Source organism: Populus euphratica, unplaced genomic scaffold (assembly GCF_000495115.2).
Source record: "Populus euphratica unplaced genomic scaffold, PopEup_1.0 scaffold59.1, whole genome shotgun sequence".
In the NCBI taxonomy this organism is placed as follows: domain Eukaryota; kingdom Viridiplantae; phylum Streptophyta; class Magnoliopsida; order Malpighiales; family Salicaceae; genus Populus; species Populus euphratica.
The window spans coordinates 274,780-292,581 of NW_011499940.1; the positions used below are offsets into that span (position 1 = coordinate 274,780).

General features: G+C 37.4%; 3 protein-coding genes across 4 annotated transcripts; 2 read left to right on the forward strand and 1 right to left on the reverse strand.

Moving 5' to 3' along the window:
* The first annotated feature begins 766 nt into the window (after positions 1-766).
* LOC105136898 (transcription elongation factor SPT6-like) lies at positions 767-10,333 on the forward strand. Of its 2 annotated transcripts, XM_011042403.1 has the most exons (18): positions 767-1,120; positions 1,216-1,302; positions 1,596-1,731; positions 1,925-2,000; positions 2,117-2,267; positions 2,352-2,481; positions 2,563-2,809; positions 2,916-3,095; positions 3,183-3,305; positions 3,414-3,800; positions 3,874-3,981; positions 4,097-4,876; positions 6,156-6,297; positions 6,382-7,553; positions 7,906-8,115; positions 8,320-8,794; positions 9,377-9,645; positions 9,679-10,333. In XM_011042403.1, the coding sequence occupies exons 1-18, from the start codon at positions 1,090-1,092 to the stop codon at positions 9,883-9,885; spliced, it is 4,911 nt and encodes a 1,636-aa protein (XP_011040705.1). In that variant the 5' UTR covers positions 767-1,089; the 3' UTR covers positions 9,886-10,333. The 2 variants fall into 2 exon arrangements, with proteins under 2 accessions (XP_011040705.1, XP_011040704.1); XM_011042402.1 differs by having other exon boundaries at positions 768-1,120; positions 9,377-10,333.
* Positions 10,334-11,406: 1,073 nt separating this feature from the next.
* Positions 11,407-13,581, forward strand: LOC105136899 (nascent polypeptide-associated complex subunit alpha-like protein 1). The gene is made up of 4 exons (XM_011042404.1): positions 11,407-11,578; positions 12,130-12,214; positions 12,805-12,932; positions 13,045-13,581. The coding sequence occupies exons 1-4, from the start codon at positions 11,516-11,518 to the stop codon at positions 13,375-13,377; spliced, it is 609 nt and encodes a 202-aa protein (XP_011040706.1). The 5' UTR covers positions 11,407-11,515; the 3' UTR covers positions 13,378-13,581.
* A 1,567-nt stretch (positions 13,582-15,148) lies between these two features.
* LOC105136900 (E3 ubiquitin-protein ligase RING1-like) lies at positions 15,149-17,601 on the reverse strand. Its single transcript, XM_011042405.1, has 2 exons — positions 17,426-17,601; positions 15,149-16,427 (listed from the first exon to the last, which is right to left on the reverse strand). The coding sequence occupies exon 2, from the start codon at positions 16,318-16,320 to the stop codon at positions 15,394-15,396; it is 927 nt and encodes a 308-aa protein (XP_011040707.1). The 5' UTR covers positions 16,321-16,427; positions 17,426-17,601; the 3' UTR covers positions 15,149-15,393.
* Between the last annotated feature and the right edge of the window lie 201 nt (positions 17,602-17,802).

The following is a 17,802-nucleotide window of genomic DNA, read 5'->3' on the forward strand; positions in this document are numbered from 1 at the left end:
CTCAACGTGATCTCTGTTAGATTTTAACGTTTGTTTTTTTAATTATAAATATATTTAAATAATATTTTTCACATTTTTTTGACGCCAAACATTAAGATTGTGATGATTTTTTCTTGTTTTTTAATTGTTTTTTTATGCTATATTAAAAATAATTTTTAAGAAATAACATAATATTTTTTAAGAAATTCTTAAATAAAAAATATTTTAAAACATAATCATTTTCCCCTCTTCATTCTTCGTAGCGACAGCCTTGCCCTGTCTCGCGACTTCTTCGTATCTCGTGTTATGTTGCCTCGAATGATAAGCATAATCAGTGGATTATTCTTATCGGGCTAGTCCGTGGGCCTCTCTGGTTTCTTACAGCGAAGCCTAAGCCCAAGCGACCTGACAAAAACGATCAATTTGAGTTTAACTAGTAAATTAATCAATAACCAGTCAAAATCCAATTTTTTTTTTTTTAAATAATATATAAGTTAACTTGGAGTACTTTGTTTAGTATATGTCTCGGATTGGATTGTGATTGTAATTATTTTTTAAAATATTTTTTTATTTAAAAATATTTAAAAAAATATTTTTAATATTAATATATTAAAATAATTTAAAAATATCAAAAAATGTTAATTTAAAATAAACAAATTTAAATTTTTTCAAATATATTTTTTAATAACATAAAACAAACATCACCTTAACCCTTAATCCGAAACCGTTTGCTGTGTAAACCCCGGATCATGTTTAATAATGGAAAGACCGAAGAAGTTGAAAAAAAGGTTAGCCCACAAAGAGCCCAACAAGTTTACCACATAAAATCCAAGCAGCGAAAGCCTGTCTTTTTTTTTTTCGAGTTTTTTTTTCTCTTTCGTTTCTAATTTCACTCTTTAATCCTCGCAATCACTACCAAATCTCTCAAAGTTTACCACATAAAATCCAAGCAGCGAAAGCCTGTCTTTTTTTTTTTCGAGTTTTTTTTTCTCTTTCGTTTCTAATTTCACTCTTTAATCCTCGCAATCACTACCAAATCTCTCAAATTTCTCTTCCTTTGGCTCTCTGTTTGCCATAATTTTCGATTTTTCTTCGATCAGATCAACCGGCATGGGAAAAAACGTGGTTTCTGACGAAGAAGGTGAGGAAAATCGCTATTTTCACCCTAAAAACTGCTGCAATTTTGTTAACTCACTAACGCATTTGCTGTTCGTGATTGGTTTGTGGTTTTTGTAGATGAGGTGGAGTTAGAAGACGAAGATGAGAGAGAGCCAGTTGATGGAGATAAAATTGGACGAGACGACGAGGAGGAGGAGGAGGATGGTTTGCATTAGCTTAAAGTTTTGTTTTTTTATTGGAGTTTTTAGGGTTTAATCCGAGTTGGTTTTAGTTAAATTTTGGGGTAATTGGTTTTATTTTTTTCTAAGTGTTTAGTTTGAGGGGAATTAACCTTTTTTTTCCCGGCAAAAAAAGTGGGTTTGTTTTTTTTTTTTGGAATGGAAGTGATGAATTGTGGCAAGGATAAATGAAAAAATAGTGGGTTTGGGTTTTCATTGGAATGTAAGTGATGAGTTGCGGTAAAGAGTGTTTGATTTAGTTTTGTGGTTTTTGTGCAGAAGAAGGGCAGGATGAATATGAGAAGGATGATTTTATAGTGGATGATGTCGAGGAGGAAGAAGAGGTGGAAGAAGAAGAGGACAGGGCAGATAGCGACGAGGAGAGGCACAAGAAGAAGAAGAAAAAGAAGAAAAGGTGGGGTTTTCTTTACTCTTATTGTGTTTTTCTTGTTTTTTGGTATTATAATCTTCCTTTTCTTTTGATATATGGAATAGGAATATTTGTGACTGTGAGTGATGGAGAAAAGAGTCATGGGTTGTTTTATTGTAAATTGTGTTCTAAAAAAATGGGGTTATTGGTGTCCATGATGCTGTTTCAATGTCCTTAGAGAAGCTGAGGATGTACTCGATGAAGATGACTACGAGCTCCTGCGAGACAACAACGTGTACCACCATCGGCCAAAGGTTGTGAGCTTTGTCATGTTTGGCACCAATAACACTGCAGCTTAATTCTTGCACTGCTTGTATGGGTGAATAGTTTGGCTTATAATTATGTGGGCTTTGCTTAAAATTTCTGTCAGGATAGCAAAAAATTTAAGCGTTTGAAGAAAGCTCAGAGGGATTCAGATGAGGACAGATATGGGCTTTCTGATGACGAGTTTGATAGAAGTGGTAAAGGTGGTCGAACTGCTGAGGAGAAACTGAAGCGCAGCTTATTTGGTGATGATGAAGGCATGCACATCTTGCACTTGTTTTTTCCCATTATTGGTATTTTGTATGTTGAATGCTTGTCATTGTAATCATGCTCAACCACAGGGGTTCCACTTGAGGATATGCCTGAAGAGGAGGAGCAAGAAGAAGTGGAAGAGGATGTGGACATTGGTGACGAGGATGAGATGGCTGATTTTATTGTGGATGAAGATGATGATGATGGAACTCTTGTGAGGTATGGTTTCCATTACCCATGCAGTGTGTGTGGTTTATGTTATCTTATAAGTGTCTCTTAATTATTTTACTCATTTTGTAGACGCAAGAAGCTAAAGAAAAAGAAATCTCAGCAGGCATCTGGAGTTTCATCTTATGCCTTGCAAGAAGCTCAAGAGATATTTGGTGATGTTGATGAACTCATACAGATACGCAGGCAAGGGTTAGAATCTAGTGAATGGAGAGAAAGGAGACTGGAAGATGAATTTGAGCCAACTGTCCTTTCTGAAAAATACATGACTGAGAAAGATGATCAGATCCGGATGACTGATATTCCAGAAAGAATGCAGGTTTTGTGACTTGTCTACTTTTGAGAATATACTATTTTTTTTCCCTCTCAGTTGTATTCATTTTGGCATCTGTTCTTTGCTCTTTTTATCTATTCATTTCTTATAGGTATCTGAGGGAAGCACTGGTCCTCCTCCATTGGATGATTTCAGCATAATGGAGGAGAGCAACTGGATTTATAGTCAGATTGCAAGTGGAACATTGCCTTTGTTTGCGGAGAGTGGACTGCTTATAAACAAGGATGATGTCACCCGATTTTTGGAATTACATCACATTCAGAAGTTAGATGTTAGTATATTTTATTTTTATAAGTGAACTTTGGTGTCATGTTCCAATTTTCACCCTATTCTATTGGCTTTCCATTCTGGATTTTAGATTCCCTTCATTGCTATGTATCGGAAGGAAGAGTGTTTAAGCCTGTTGAAAGATCCCGAGCAATGTGAAGATGATGAAAATCCTTATGACACTGGTAGAATTCCCACATTCAAGTGGCACAAGGTAATAATTTATCATGACAGTGTCACCTTTATTTATCTCATAGTGAAGCTCATACATCAAGAGCTATGGTAGAAATCTATGTTTTAAACATGCACATGGTTCCTTTAGGTGCTTTGGGCCATCCAGGACTTGGACAGGAAGTGGTTACTTCTTCAGAAACGAAAGAGTGCCCTCAATGCTTACTACAATAAGCGCTTTGAAGAAGAATCTCGACGGATATATGATGAAACAAGACTTAATTTAAATCAGCAGCTGTTTGAGTCAATTCTTAAATCACTGAAGACTGCTGAATCAGAAAGAGAGGTTGATGATGTTGATGCAAAATTTAACCTGCATTTTCCACCAGGTGAGGTTGGGGTGGATGAAGGACAGTACAAGAGGCCCATGCGGAGATCACAATACAGTATCTGTAGTAAGGCTGGTCTATGGGAAGTTGCAAGCAAATTTGGTTACAGTGCCGAGCAACTGGGAATGCAGTTATCTTTATTAAAGATGGTGAGTTTGCCTAGGCTAGTGATCATAGATGTTTTTTATGGATGCATAACTTTATCGTTTCATTTGATTCTAGGAGGACGAGTTGCAGGATGCCAAGGAAACACCAGAGGAGATGGCTTCAAATTTTACATGTGCAATGTTTGAAAGTCCCCAAGCAGTTCTTAAAGGGGCTAGGCACATGGTATGGATCGATGTTCTTATTTTATATACTTGCAACTACAAAAAGTTCTGCTGGATGATATGCTTGTTCATGAGGTCAAGTTCCAAACTTTTTTTTTTTTGGTGGATTCTTTCAGGCTGCAGTTGAGATAAGTTGTGAGCCGTGTGTCAGGAGATATGTCCGTTTAATTTTTATGGACAAGGCTGTAGTGTCTACGAGTCCAACATCAGATGGGAAAGCTGCTATAGATTCTTTCCATCAGTTTGCAGGTATCAAGTGGTTGCGTGAAAAGCCAGTCAAGAAGTTTGAGGATGCACAGTGGCTCCTTATCCAGAAAGCTGAAGAGGAGAAACTTCTTCAAGTCACTATTAAGCTTCCACAAAAAGTTATGGATCAATTGATTGATGACTGTAACGGTCGCTACCTGAGTATTGGTGTTAGTAAATATGCTCAACTGTGGAATGAGCAAAGGAGTTTGATACTGAAGGATGCACTCTTTGCTTTTTTGTTGCCTTCAATGGAGAAAGAGGCTAGGTCATTGTTGACAAGTAGAGCTAAAAACCGGTTGCTTTGGGAATATGGGAAGGTTTTTTGGAATAAAGTCTCTGTGGGCCCATATCAACGTAAAGAAAGTGATATTTCCATGGATGATGAAGCTGCACCTAGGGTTATGGCTTGCTGTTGGGGTCCTGGAAAGCCAGCTACTACTTTTGTGATGCTAGATTCATCTGGGGAGGTTTTAGATGTACTTTATGCTGGGTCCCTTACCTTACGATCTCAGCATGCTAATGATCAGCAACGCAAGAAAAATGATCAGCAACGTGTTCTGAAATTTATGACAGACCACCAGCCACACGTGGTTGTTCTTGGAGCTGTGCACTTGTCTTGTACTAAACTGAAGGATGACATTTACGAGGTAAATAATTACAAACTTATTCATGAGTCTTGGTGTTTTTTGCAAATAAATCTGGAGTCAGATGCTGTGACTTGTGGGTGCACTGAACTTATTCATTATATTTTTATATTACCATATAGAGTAATTGAGGTGCTGTCTTTTACACATGAACAAAAATTCCTGGCTTCTGCTGCCTTAAACATAGCGGAGTTAGATGCAACCAGGTGTGAGGCAGCATTAATTGCTTAAAAAACACAGTTGTTTTTTATTTGACACTGCTAGATTTTATTCGGCTGTTACACTCGAGAAATCTCTCCACAGTATCTACTCATTCAAGCACAGTGATCTATTTCGAAGGGTGCTGCCATGAATGAGGCATAGATCAATGCATGTGATCATCTGGGCCTTCTATGAAAACCACACAGAAGTTTTATCACAAGTTCACATCTTCTTGATTGAGACAGACCTTTTTGGATATTTCTATTCACTATTTAATTGGTGGGTTTTCTTGATAGATCTTGAGATGGGATAACCACTAAGGATGTTCTCTTTTCTAAGCCTTTGAGTTGGAGCTAAGATCTGCACAACTATGTTGTAAAAAGCAAAAGATATGAAGTCTTGAACCGTAACAATTAACAAGGCCTTATTTCTGTTTGAAAAAATAAACATGTTGCAACTCATTTTTGAGGAGTGCCTGCAACCTGTTTGAAAATAAGCGTAGCAGAAAAGATAACAAGCTTACTACATATTGTTAAAGGTGGTAGAAAAATGCTTAATCTATTATTTTTCTTAACAATAGCTCTCCTTGCATGCGCTAACATTAAGGCCTGCGATGTTTTTGGCAGCAGGAAGTTCCTGCTATCAAGGCTGTGGGTATTTTCTTTACTTGTTTTATTGGCGAAGCTTTATTGTTGCTGGCCTCTTTTTCTCCATTTGTCATACTTGTCCTGTTTATTTGAGTTTGATGAGAGTGGAATTCTAGGTCCTTACAGGGTCATGCTACGGATTCCTTCGGGGATGTTTCTCTAGCAAACTGCTGTACCATTTTTGCTTAGTTTCTTTTGTTCCTGAAGAATATTCTTTTCATTCATTATTTATCCTTCTCTCATCACTTTTTCCATTGTTGACATTTTCAAAGCTTAATTGTAGCCCATCACTGGTTCTGCTAAGCTCCAGCTTTACTTGATTTTGCGAGGAGTTCCTTTGTGCTTGAGCATATGCAGTTGTCATTTATAGTAATTCATGTTACTCATTAGTTTGCTGTACTGGTGCTTATTTTATTTCATCCTGCCACTATCAGATTATTTTTAAAATGGTGGAGGAAAATCCTAGAGATGTTGGACATGAGATGGATGAGCTGAGTATTGTGTATGGGGACGAGTCTCTCCCCCGTCTTTATGAAAATTCTCGGATTTCTTCTGATCAACTACCTGGGCAGTCAGGTATTATATATTGTCTTGCTGCTGTTTTTGATCTTTCAAGTCCATTACGCATGCAGTTAACCCTGTCTTCTCTTATGTGGTTAGGCATTGTTAAACGGGCTGTTGCTCTTGGCCGTTATCTACAAAATCCCTTGGCTATGGTTGCAACGCTATGTGGACCATCTAAGGAGATTCTATCTTGGAAACTAAATCCTTTGGAGAACTTTCTCACTCCTGATGATAAATACATGGTGATTGAACAAGTCATGGTAGATGCCACAAACCAGGTGGGCTTAGACATTAATTTGGCCACAAGCCATGAATGGTTATTTGCTCCTTTACAATTCATTTCTGGGCTTGGACCCAGAAAGGCAGCATCTTTGCAGAGATCTCTGGTAAGAACTGGAGCGATTTTCACTCGCAAGGACTTCGTTACAGCTCATGGTCTTGGTAAAAAGGTGTTTGTCAATGCAGTTGGTTTTTTGCGTGTCCGGAGGAGTGGCCTTGCTGCTAGCAGCAGCCAGTTCATTGATGTGTTAGATGATACAAGGATACATCCAGAATCCTATGGTCTCGCACAGGAGTTGGCAAAAGTCATTTATGAAAAGGACAGTGGTGATGTAAATGATGATGATGATGCACTCGAGATGGCAATTGAGCATGTTAAAGAGCGGCCTAATTTATTGAAAACATTTGTTTTCGATAAGTATCTCGAAGACAAGAAGCGGGAAAACAAGAAGGAGACTTTCATGGATATAAGAAGGGAATTAATACAAGGTTTCCAAGATTGGCGTAAACAGTATAAAGAACCAACCCAGGATGAGGAATTTTATATGATTTCAGGTGAAACCGAGGATACCCTTGCTGAAGGGATAATTGTACAAGCCACAGTTCGCAGGGTGCAAGGTGGAAAGGCAATATGTGCATTGGAATCTGGTCTGACTGGGATTCTTACAAAGGAGGACTACGCTGATGATTGGAGGGATATTCCTGAGTTGTCCGACAAGCTGCATGAAGATGATATACTGACTTGCAAGATAAAATCAATTCAGAAGAATAGATATCAAGTGTTTCTTGTTTGCAAAGACAGTGAGATGAGAAATAACCGATATCAGCAGGCCCGAAACCTTGATCGCTATTATCATGAAGACCAGAGCAGTCTGAGGAGTGAGCAGGAGAAGGTTCGCAAAGAGAGGGAACTTGCAAAGAAACATTTCAAGCCTAGGATGATTGTTCATCCACGCTTCCAGAATATAACGGCTGATGAAGCAATGGAGGTATCTTCTTGATGCTTTATACTTGTATACTGTTAGTCAAATGTTTGGTAGATCGATTGGATTGTGAAGATTATCTTTTCTTATGTGGTTTAATTAGAATTCCAAAAAGACAATTTCCATTATATTTCTTCTCTACCATGTTGTGTGAATCCTCTTCATTTATGGGCCTAGGCTTGGATTTTACTTATATTTTGCTTTGGATTTACTTTGTACTCTGAAAATGCAGTTTGGGTTTTGATTTTATGTTTTTTGATAATTATTTTCTTTGTTAAAATTGGCTTGTTTCTGTTTTCTACAATTAATTGTGTCCGATCTAAGTTTTTTTTTTTTCTTTAAATAATTTGTCTTGCAGTTCTTATCTGACAAGGATCCTGGAGAAAGTATTATTCATCCTAGTTCTCGTGGGCCGTCGTATTTAACTCTAACCCTTAAAGTTTACAACGGAGTTTATGCTCACAAAGACATAGTTGAAGGTGGGAAGGAACACAAAGATATCACGAGTGTACTTCGTATTGGGAAGACATTGAAAATTGGGGAGGACACATTTGAGGATTTGGATGAGGTTGGTTTCTTTTATTTCAGCTTCTTGAACCAAAGGTTTTGCTTGTAGTTGCTCATGTACTTATTGCCTCAATTGAAAAAAAAAAAGAACATAATGTTTTGTGGTTGCTTGTTGTATGTTTTTTGGCGAGGGAATAGGCTTGTGTTCTCTTGTTCTTTATGAAGTGAAATTGCTAGATTGGTGTTGACTTTCTTTTGGATGTAGGTAATGGACCGCTATGTTGATCCCTTGGTGAGCTACCTAAAGGCAATGCTAAGTTATCGCAAGTTCAGAAGTGGCACCAAAGCAGAAGTTGATGAGCTCCTTAGGATTGAGAAATCACAACAGCCTACTAGGATAGTTTATGCATTTGGCATTTGTCATGAACACCCAGGCACATTCATTCTCACTTATATAAGGAGTACAAATCCCCATCACGAGTATGTTGGTCTATATCCCAAGGGATTCAAGTTCCGAAAGCGTATGTTTGAGGACATTGATCGGCTGGTGGCATATTTTCAAAAGCATATAGATGATTCCTTGCATGAATCAGCACCATCAATTAGGTCAGTTGCTGCTATGGTCCCAATGCGAAGCCCTGCAACTGGGGGCTCGTCCTGGGGCGGTTCAAACTATGAAGGTGGTCGGAGAGGGCAGTCTTTTGACAGAGATCGTTCTTCTGGTCCAGGTTCCAGGACAGGTAAAGAATTAAAAAACAAGGTGGACGTATGATATGCTGAAGCAAACCATCTAAGATATCACTTTGTAGCCTCTTCAGTTTGCTGAAGGATTTGGTTGAAAAGTGCTTGCACGGGTTTTTCTTTCATTTCTTATATGACCTCTGCATTCCAGACTTAGAGCTAGATACACTAAATTCTAGTATGAAAATCAAATGAAATTCTTTGTGCACTTTCAAACCTTGCATTTCTGTGTCCATTAAATTGCACTTCTGGTGGAACTTGAATTCTCCGGGATTACCCTTCATGTGGAGTTACCCAGATCTTGATGAAAATAGGGGTCCATATGGCAGACTAAACCATTTATGTTGCTAAACACACTTGTTTGTTTGATGGTTAAAGATTTCTGGGTGTACAACAGGTCTCCAAGCTGTTTTGGCAGATTTTAGAGTTGCCCGATCCATTTCAGATCTAATGAGCATTTTAGGCTGTCATCCATATTTTGCTTTTGTCTTCTCTACCAGCTTACTACAAGATTTTGGTATTCTTTCTAATTTCTGTTAATGTAAAAATCTTAAATGCTCTTCCATGTTTCCTTTTTACAGGTCGAAATGATTATAGAAGTGGTGGTAGTCGAGATGGTCACCAGAGTGGGGCACCAAGACCATACAGTGGACGAGGACGTGGTCGTGGCTCATATAACAATGGCGGAGGAAGTAATAATGGCAATGAAAGGCGGGATTCTGGTTATGATAAGCCCAGATGGGATTCAGGAACCAAGGATGGTGATGAAGGCTGGGGCAGTTTCCCAGGAGCCAAAGTCCAAAACTCACCTGGCAGGGAAGCTTTTCCTGGTGGCTGGGGAACTGGTGCAAGCAGTGGTGGAAATGGTTGGGGTGGTGGAGCTAGTGGTGGTGATAATAGTGGTTGGGGCCCTGGAACTGGTGGTGGGACTGATAGTGGGAATTCTGGGCGGGGTACTACCAGCTTGAAGAGAGATTCAGCACAAAGGGGGTGGGGTGCTGCTGGAGGTGGAAATGGCAATGGTAGTGACTCTGGTCATGGAAGTCGTGGTGTAGGCACTAACGATGAGAATTCTGGGTGGGGGCAATAACTCTTTAAGAAGGTCCAGCACAGAGTAGCTGGGGGTACTGGTGGCAATGGCGGTGGTGACTGGGGTCAAGAAAATGGTAGTGGGGCCACTGACAACAGGAGTTCTGAACTCCCGGTACTGCTCCCAAGAGAGGTTCTTAATAGTCACAAGCCGACAGTGGATGGTCAGGAGGTGGTGGTGGTTGGTGAAGCAGCCAAACACTAGTCCATTCCAAGTTTCCGAGGTAAATGACTGGAAAGAGGCAACGGCATAGCTCTAGGGATCTGGCGAAAGCTGTAGAACCTGGCAAGGTTCTTCCAACAGCATTTTCTGGCAGGTGGAAGGACCGTTGAATATACATGTAACTCTTATCATGTAGAAAAAAATATTTGCTTTTTTAGTTATTTTTTAGTTTTTTCAATTTAATTTAAGAAATTAAATATTATGTTTAATAATTTTATTTTCTCTATTTTGTATGGGACTTTTATTATTTTTTTAATTTTTATTTTCAGGTTTTCTAATTTATATATGTTAGTTTTTAATTGATTTTAAGAATTGTAAACCTGTATTTACTGTTTTTATGTTATTTTGTTGTGAGAATGACTCCTTGCAGCCAAAATTACCACAGCTAGGTTATCAAACATCCTCTCTGTTTTTTTTTTTTTTTTTTATCTCAATTGATCCTCTGCCCTATTCACTTTCTCGTGTTCTAGTTGAGATGTTCTAGCATTCAATTCTTGATGAAAGGAAGCATGCGTGCTTGAGTGAGTTGCGGTAATTTATGTTTTTGATTATTTTTTTGAAAGTATGTTTTATTTAAAAAAAATATTAATTTGATATTTTTTACTGTTTTTTTAATGATTTTAATATATTAATGTTAAAAATAAAAAAAAATATCTTAATATTTTTTAAAACAAAGATACCCTAGACTTTAGCACTAAACATATAATTGGGAATCATGAAATAAAATAAAATTTAAAATGAAAAAAGAAATTCAAATAAAAAAACCACCCCCTTACATTATTAAACCTGCTACATGATTGTTAGAAATCAATGTTTTTAACTTGATATTAGTAGCCCATATTGAACTATTAAAATTCAAAATTCAATTTTAACGTTAAAAAATGATTAAAAAATAATATTTATTTTAATTGTAAGTAAGAGTTTGTTAGAGTGTAGTGGTTGAAATTATATTTTATTTTAATTATATATTTGAAAGTGTTTGATTAAGTGATATATATTATAGTTTTGTACAAGTTTTATTGAAATTGTTTTTTTAAAAAAAACTTACTAAAAAAAGCAATAATTTGTGAAAAAAATTTAACCTTTTTTTTAATTATAACTATAAAAATTTATATAATGCCGAACAATTTTTTTTTAAAAAAAAAACAGAACACTAAATAAGCAAGTCATTAACTTCCCATTGGAGTTCAATTTCCCTCCTGAAAAAAAAAAAACAAAAAAAGACAAAAGCTTTTGTTTTTTGAAAAAACGGAACCTAAGTCCGAGGACCCGACGCGTTTGGTACTATTATATAAACGGGTTTCAACAGCCGTTGTCGGTGTTTGGGTAAGTTTAGTTTAGGGTTTGTAAGAACAGAACCATTTCTTGTCCGAACAGTAGAAGGGGAAAAAAAAGGAAGAAAGAAAAGATGACGACTATTAAGTCTCAAGAAGAACTCCTTGCTGCTTATCTTGAACAACAAGAACTCAAAGTAATCTCATCACTTCCCATTTCTCTCTATCTCTTGTTACTGTTTTATTTTCTTTTTCTCTGTTTAGTGTTTTGTGTTTCTTGAAATGAACTGAGTTGTGTTAATTCTTACTTTGACAGTAAAAGATTGGGAGTGATTTTTGTGAGAATGAACGGAAGGGAAATGACCCAGTTGCTAAATTTTTTGATGTGATTTGAGAAACTAAGGTTTTGTTATGTTTGCTGCTGTTTAGGATTGGAATTTGAACTTTTAAAACTAGCATGCATGACCTAGTATGAGTTTTCGAAGTATCGTTAGATAGCTTGATTTAGTGAATCCTTTGAAAGTAGTTTGGGAATTTTGTGGATGCATGGAAAGTTTTTTTAATGTTTAAGAGTTTCTTTTGTATCTCTTGTTCATACCTTTAGTTTTTGGTTGTTTCGTGCATCAGCAAGTGGAGTGCATTTTGATTTTCAAGTGGATGATAATTGGAATTTACAAGAACCTGATTCGTACAGATGCATTTTTTTTGCTTGGACTGTGTTTGAACTTCAGGAATTGTGTTTTTGCAGCATGGTGAGCCTACAGTTGAGGACGGAGATGACGAGGATGAATCTGATGAGGATGACGATGATTATGATGACAAGGATGATGAAGGTGAGAAGTGTTAAATTATGAATCTGGATGTTCACTTGTGCGATGAATCAAAGTTACTGCAATATATAGAGCTTCGAGCCAGTCTGATTCAGAGGCAGGCATTTTTTCCTCTGTGATAACTTTAGATTCATGGCTTAGGTGTGAAATAAATTGCATTAAGCATCCATGTTTGAGGCATTATCACATGATTTTATTGGGAAGTATTGCAGACACAGCATATATTTTAATGAGTTTTACCGGAGGGTTATATGTTAGCTCATATATAAAGAACAACAACATCTTGGATTTATTGGAGTATTCTTAGAAACAAGTTTTAGTATTAATGGCAGCGTGTTATGAGATTTTAAAGAGCTTACCGTTATTGAACTAGCCATCTAATAAAGTGGACCACGCATCTTCTGGAACTATAAGCAAATTTGCACTTGTCAAAGTTTTTGAACATTTTGAACTACACGAAGTTGCTGGATATATATTATGGTGGCCAGAGAAAAACAAGGACAAAGAGCATCTGCAATCCATGCTTTATGACACTATAATATTGGATGTTGGGTATGATTTGTTTGCTGACCCAGGGTTATTGATTTTGGCAGGGAAAGGAGATGTAGGCGGCCGGGGTAAGCAGAGCAGAAGTGAAAAGAAGAGTCGTAAGGCAATGCTGAAACTTGGAATGAAGCCATTCCCAGGTGTCAGCCGAGTTACAGTAAAAAAGAGCAAGAATGTAAGCATTTAACGTCTCATCATATTGTCATTATTGATTAATCCCCTCGTCTACCTTGGGTTCTGATAAATCTTTGAAATGCATTATCGTGTACTATGGTTTTGCTTATCAGATCATGTTTGTTATCTCAAAACCTGATGTTTTCAAAAGTCCCAATTCAGACACATACATTGTCTTTGGGGAAGCAAAGATTGAGGACTTGAGCTCCCAACTACAGACCCAGGCTGCTGAGCAGTTCAAGGCACCTAATCCAAGTACATCCGCATCACAGCCTGAGCCATTGTCCACGGTCCAAGATGATGAAGATGTAGATGAGACTGGTGTGGAGCCCAAGGATATTGAGTTGGTGATGACACAAGCCGGGGTTTCCAGATCAAAGGCTGTGAAAGCTCTCAAGGCTGCAGATGGTGATATCGTTACTGCCATCATGGAATTAACAAACTGAGTTGTTCTGGCCATAGAGTGTTTAATTCTGCTGGATTGATTCCAGCTCCCACCCAACTCAAACTTCCCTTGACATTTGGTGATCTGAGCTTATAGATTTGAATGTCTGTCTCATGTTCTCTGCATTTTTAATTCTGTGTGAGAAAGAGTAATGTATCTATGGTGCGTGGTTTGCTTGTGAAAGCGCTCCGTAGTCTGGTGACGATATTAAGTGCAAGAATTGCTGCTGGTGTAGCCCACCAAATGCCACTGGACAATCTCGCAGGCCAGGAAAATTTTATTTTGGCGAAAGTAATTAAAGGCCTGTTTGGAAGTTAGAATTATTTTTTAAGTGTTTTCTACTTATATTAATTTTTTTTAAAAAAATTATTTTTGGCATTAACCTATCAAAACTATCCAAAAACGTTCTTCAATTATATTTTTAAATACAAACAAACATGTAAAAAAGATGGTCATTAATAGTAAAAGTCGTGGAAAACTATCCAAAAACATTCTTCAATTATATTTTTAAATACAAACAAACATGTAAAAAAGATGGTCATTAATAGTAAAAGTCGTGGCATTGACCAACAGAAAAAATAAATTTACTCGATTAGTTTTAGAAACAGGCTCGATAAGGTGGCTTTATGGTCTCAAGTTACTAACGCTCCCAGCAGCTAGTCATCTATTAACGGGGAATGCAGAGAGTAATTTCCAGTAACAAACCTCTTTACTCCTTTAGGGCTGGAAAAGGGCCTCCCGCTGTCCGTCATCCTCCCTAGAGGTTCAGGTTTAATAGCATTTTTTTTTCTTGAACTACTGGAGCTGTGATACATTGAGACATGCACCATTAATTTAGTCAATTTTATCCTTAAATTATTTTGTTTTGAACAAAATTTTTCTTCCCGTATCCTTATCATTAATCAAAAACCCTTTAAAATAATTAATATTTTGATATTTCTCAACTGAATTTTTCAAAAATGCTAATGATCATTTCAAATTATTTTCTATTTTTTGTGATTTTATTATTATTTAATATTCAAGAAAAAAAGGATCCAAGGACCTGGTTTTCCCTTGACAAGCCCCTTAAAATTGAAACTTGATTGCTGGGAATATAAAAAGTAAAACCCGGTTACAATTGGCTACCATTAAGAAGCAGAATTCTTGAAAGCAGCCAGAAGTTATCAGAATATAAAGCGTAATTCTTGGGATATACTGTTGCTGTTAAATTGAAATAGATTGCCAATCAGTGTAAAATTGTTAAAAATGGAGTGGGATGATCAGCAGAAGGAATGGTGGAATCTGGGTAAGTAGAGTAGAACGGGGAGGATTAAAGACACCCACAGGGCTATATAGCCTTTCAAGCAGCAGATTCAGCGGACAGGAAGCACGAATGAGAGAAAAAACCACATCCTGACTACTTCTTTATCTTGCCCTTTGATTCGAATTAATTTCCACAATAATATCTGCCCTTGATGGGTCTCTATAGATGTTTAAAAAGTGTGAAACTTGAAAAACCACCAACATGAAATTTACGCTTGTCCATCATTATAAAACCCTTGAAATTTCCAAGTTTTCTCTACCTTTTCTTCCAAGAACAAGAATCAGTACAGCCCAGATTTTTCATGGATAACATCTTTTATTTTGGATGGATGGTTCCACCCAGATTTAGAAGAAAAAAATCTTCCACTCCCATTGCCAACTTTAATGAAACAAGGGAGGCGGGCAACCAAAAAAATGACAATGAACAAGTTCATCTGTGCAAACACCTAAGGAGATTCAATACCACCATCAGGCACAACCAAAATTATAAACAGATAGTATTATAAGCACAAGTGATTATGCGAAGATAAGTCGTTTACAGTAAAAGTTGCAACGATGACATGGAAAGGTCCTGAATTACCTTTCAAACAGACTCCACACTTGTAACTTCAAGGTCTCAAACCACTCACTCCAAGATATTAAGTCGACTATAAATGGAGGTACCATGATCATAAAGAAAATGAAAACATACCGTGTTTATAACATACTAACATCCCTAGTTAAAAGGCCATCCTGAATACCCCATCTGCTGGTTGTTTTCATGCATGGTTGGTGAGCTGCTTCCAGGAGTCTCATCATGGTTAGAGCTCGAATTGGATGAGCGGAAGGGCCACAGATAAGATAATGGACTGCGTCTTCCTTCCCTACTATTCTCCCTTCCACTATAATTGCTGTTTCTGCTTCGAGAGCTTGAGCTTTGATAACTGGGTCCACTGCTTGATCCTTGCGGTGGTAGCTCCTGCCGACAAACAGGGCATGAGTTGTGCTGGACTAGCCATGGAACTATGCAATCTGAGTGATATAAATGATCACATGGCATCTGCCTTGCTTCAGACCCCAGCTCAAATTTATCTTTGCAAACTGGACAGTGTGAATCAGTGCGAAGATGCCTTAGTGTGATCTTAACAGTGGGCATCGCATCAATTGATGACCTGGTTGCTGGGGCAGGGCCTCGGCGATCATTAGCAGAAAGCTGTTCAAACAACTCTTCAAGTCCAGGGCCTACAAAATAATCACCGGCATTACCTCTTGCAAAGGCAACACCAGGAGACCCAGAAAAGAGAGCTTCCAGCCCACCATTTCCAGACAACCTAAAAGGAATTTGGCCACCAAAGATCAACAGAGGACCAAAACCTGGATTATGTTCAGGAACTGAATCTGATCTAGATCTAAAATCATGATTATGGCTTCTATCAGCCATTCGTTGCCTCATAAAGGCTGAGAAAGCTTCCATGAACCCAAACATATTGTCATGATCATCTTCACTGTCCATTCCTAAAAAATCCAACGGGTTGACGCGATGCATATCATCAAGTTCTTGGACAAATCCTCCACTGCAGTAGGGGCAAGCTGCATCTCGCCCTCGCAGTCGAACTGGCCGCCTGCAGCTGTAACACCAGTGGGTATTTCTGCTGCTTGACATACTTTCCACTTCTCTACTCTCCTCACTGTGCAAAGGCTCACAACACAAAACCCACCTCTCGTCCTCAACAAGCCTCAAGCTACAACTGTTACCCTACAGCATACTGCCTGACAATGACAAAGCCACCACAACAGATATAAACCTTTTACTATTAAGCAATCTGATAAAGTATTCAACCACTATATGAAATTCCTCTCACCCAAAAAACAGTAAGAATCCCTACGTCTATGGACACAGACCCTTATCTAATCATTTTGCTCATGGTGATTGTTTACTAAAAAATCTTTCCAGCTTTCTAAATAGCTCCCCACCATGCCATGCAACACAATCAAAAGGTTAGGAAGCATGCATTTATTAATTACAATTCCCTCAGATGTTAACGTTGAACAACAAAAATCATAAATCACTACAAAAAACGAGAGTATAACCTCATACTTCAGCATGCCCTTGAAAATTAATAGGTACACATGATTAGTAACAAAAACACATCACAGTAAATAATGCCTTCAAGGAAAATGAAAGCCACCTCATCATACAATAAGCAATGAAGCAATTTCTCAAGCCTATGAGCATACACTTATGAAACTAAAATCAACTATCAGAGAGAGTCGATCTCTATCAGAAGCCAATGAATTACATACTTGTCCACACACACACAAAAAATAAATAAATAAATAAAATGAAGGCTAATTATTCAGTGAATTCATTATCTAAAAAAAATACAATAAAATCCCCTCAAAATAATAATAATAAAAAAGAACCCAGATCCAGATATATAATAAACTATCCACAATAGCAGAATTGGCATAAAAAAGGGTCCCTTTCTTGCATAATTTTTCTTTCCACTTGAATAAGTCTCAATCCCTTTATCAAACAGGAGATTAAAAAGAATCCATCTTTACTTCATTTCCTAAACTCAATCATCAATAAGAACCAATTCCATAAACCCACAAAAACATTACAAAAAACAAAAAAAACAAAAATACCAGACCAAACCCAGAAAAGGAAACATATATTTCAAGATCACATTCAAGTAACATCAAGAACTGACAGATTTCTATAAAAATAAAGCAGGAATTAGGCAAAGATAAAAACTTTAAGTTACCTGAACAGGAGTTATGGATCTATCAGACACGGTCGTGGGAGAGAAGAGACTTGGTAGAGTCTAGAGTGGAGTGTGCGAAAGGGTGAAAATTGGAAGTGAAGTGGGGGTTGTTTATCCTAAAATACACGTGGCGCGTGATACAACATCTTTATTTATTTTTGTTGTTCGAAAGTGTCCTTTTCATCATCCCTTTCTTTCTAGATGTTTTCACCTTTGGAATTTGTAGCTTACTGCTGTGTTATTGACCTAACATCACCATTTCTTTTCCTTCTTTTTGTTGATTTAATGCTACATTTTCCAAATTTGTTTTTCCAATTGATTGTAGTTTCTGGTGAGTTAATTCAGTCATTTATTTTTGGAATTTGAGTCCAGCTAGA

Coding starts and splice junctions, on each gene's coding strand:
- LOC105136898 (XM_011042402.1), top strand. CDS start 1,090: ATGGGAAAAAACGTGGTTTCTGACGAAGAAG. Junction 1,303..1,595: donor CGAGGAGGAGGAGGAGGATG/GTTTGCATTAGC, acceptor GTTTTTGTGCAG/AAGAAGGGCAGGATGAATAT. Junction 2,001..2,116: donor TGTACCACCATCGGCCAAAG/GTTGTGAGCTTT, acceptor AATTTCTGTCAG/GATAGCAAAAAATTTAAGCG.
- LOC105136899 (XM_011042404.1), top strand. CDS start 11,516: ATGACGACTATTAAGTCTCAAGAAGAACTCCTTGCTGCTTATCTTGAA. Junction 11,579..12,129: donor TTGAACAACAAGAACTCAAA/GTAATCTCATCA, acceptor GTGTTTTTGCAG/CATGGTGAGCCTACAGTTGA. Junction 12,933..13,044: donor CAGTAAAAAAGAGCAAGAAT/GTAAGCATTTAA, acceptor TTTGCTTATCAG/ATCATGTTTGTTATCTCAAA.
- LOC105136900 (XM_011042405.1), bottom strand. CDS start 16,320: ATGTCAAGCAGCAGAAATACCCACTGGTGTTACAGCTGCAGGCGGCCA.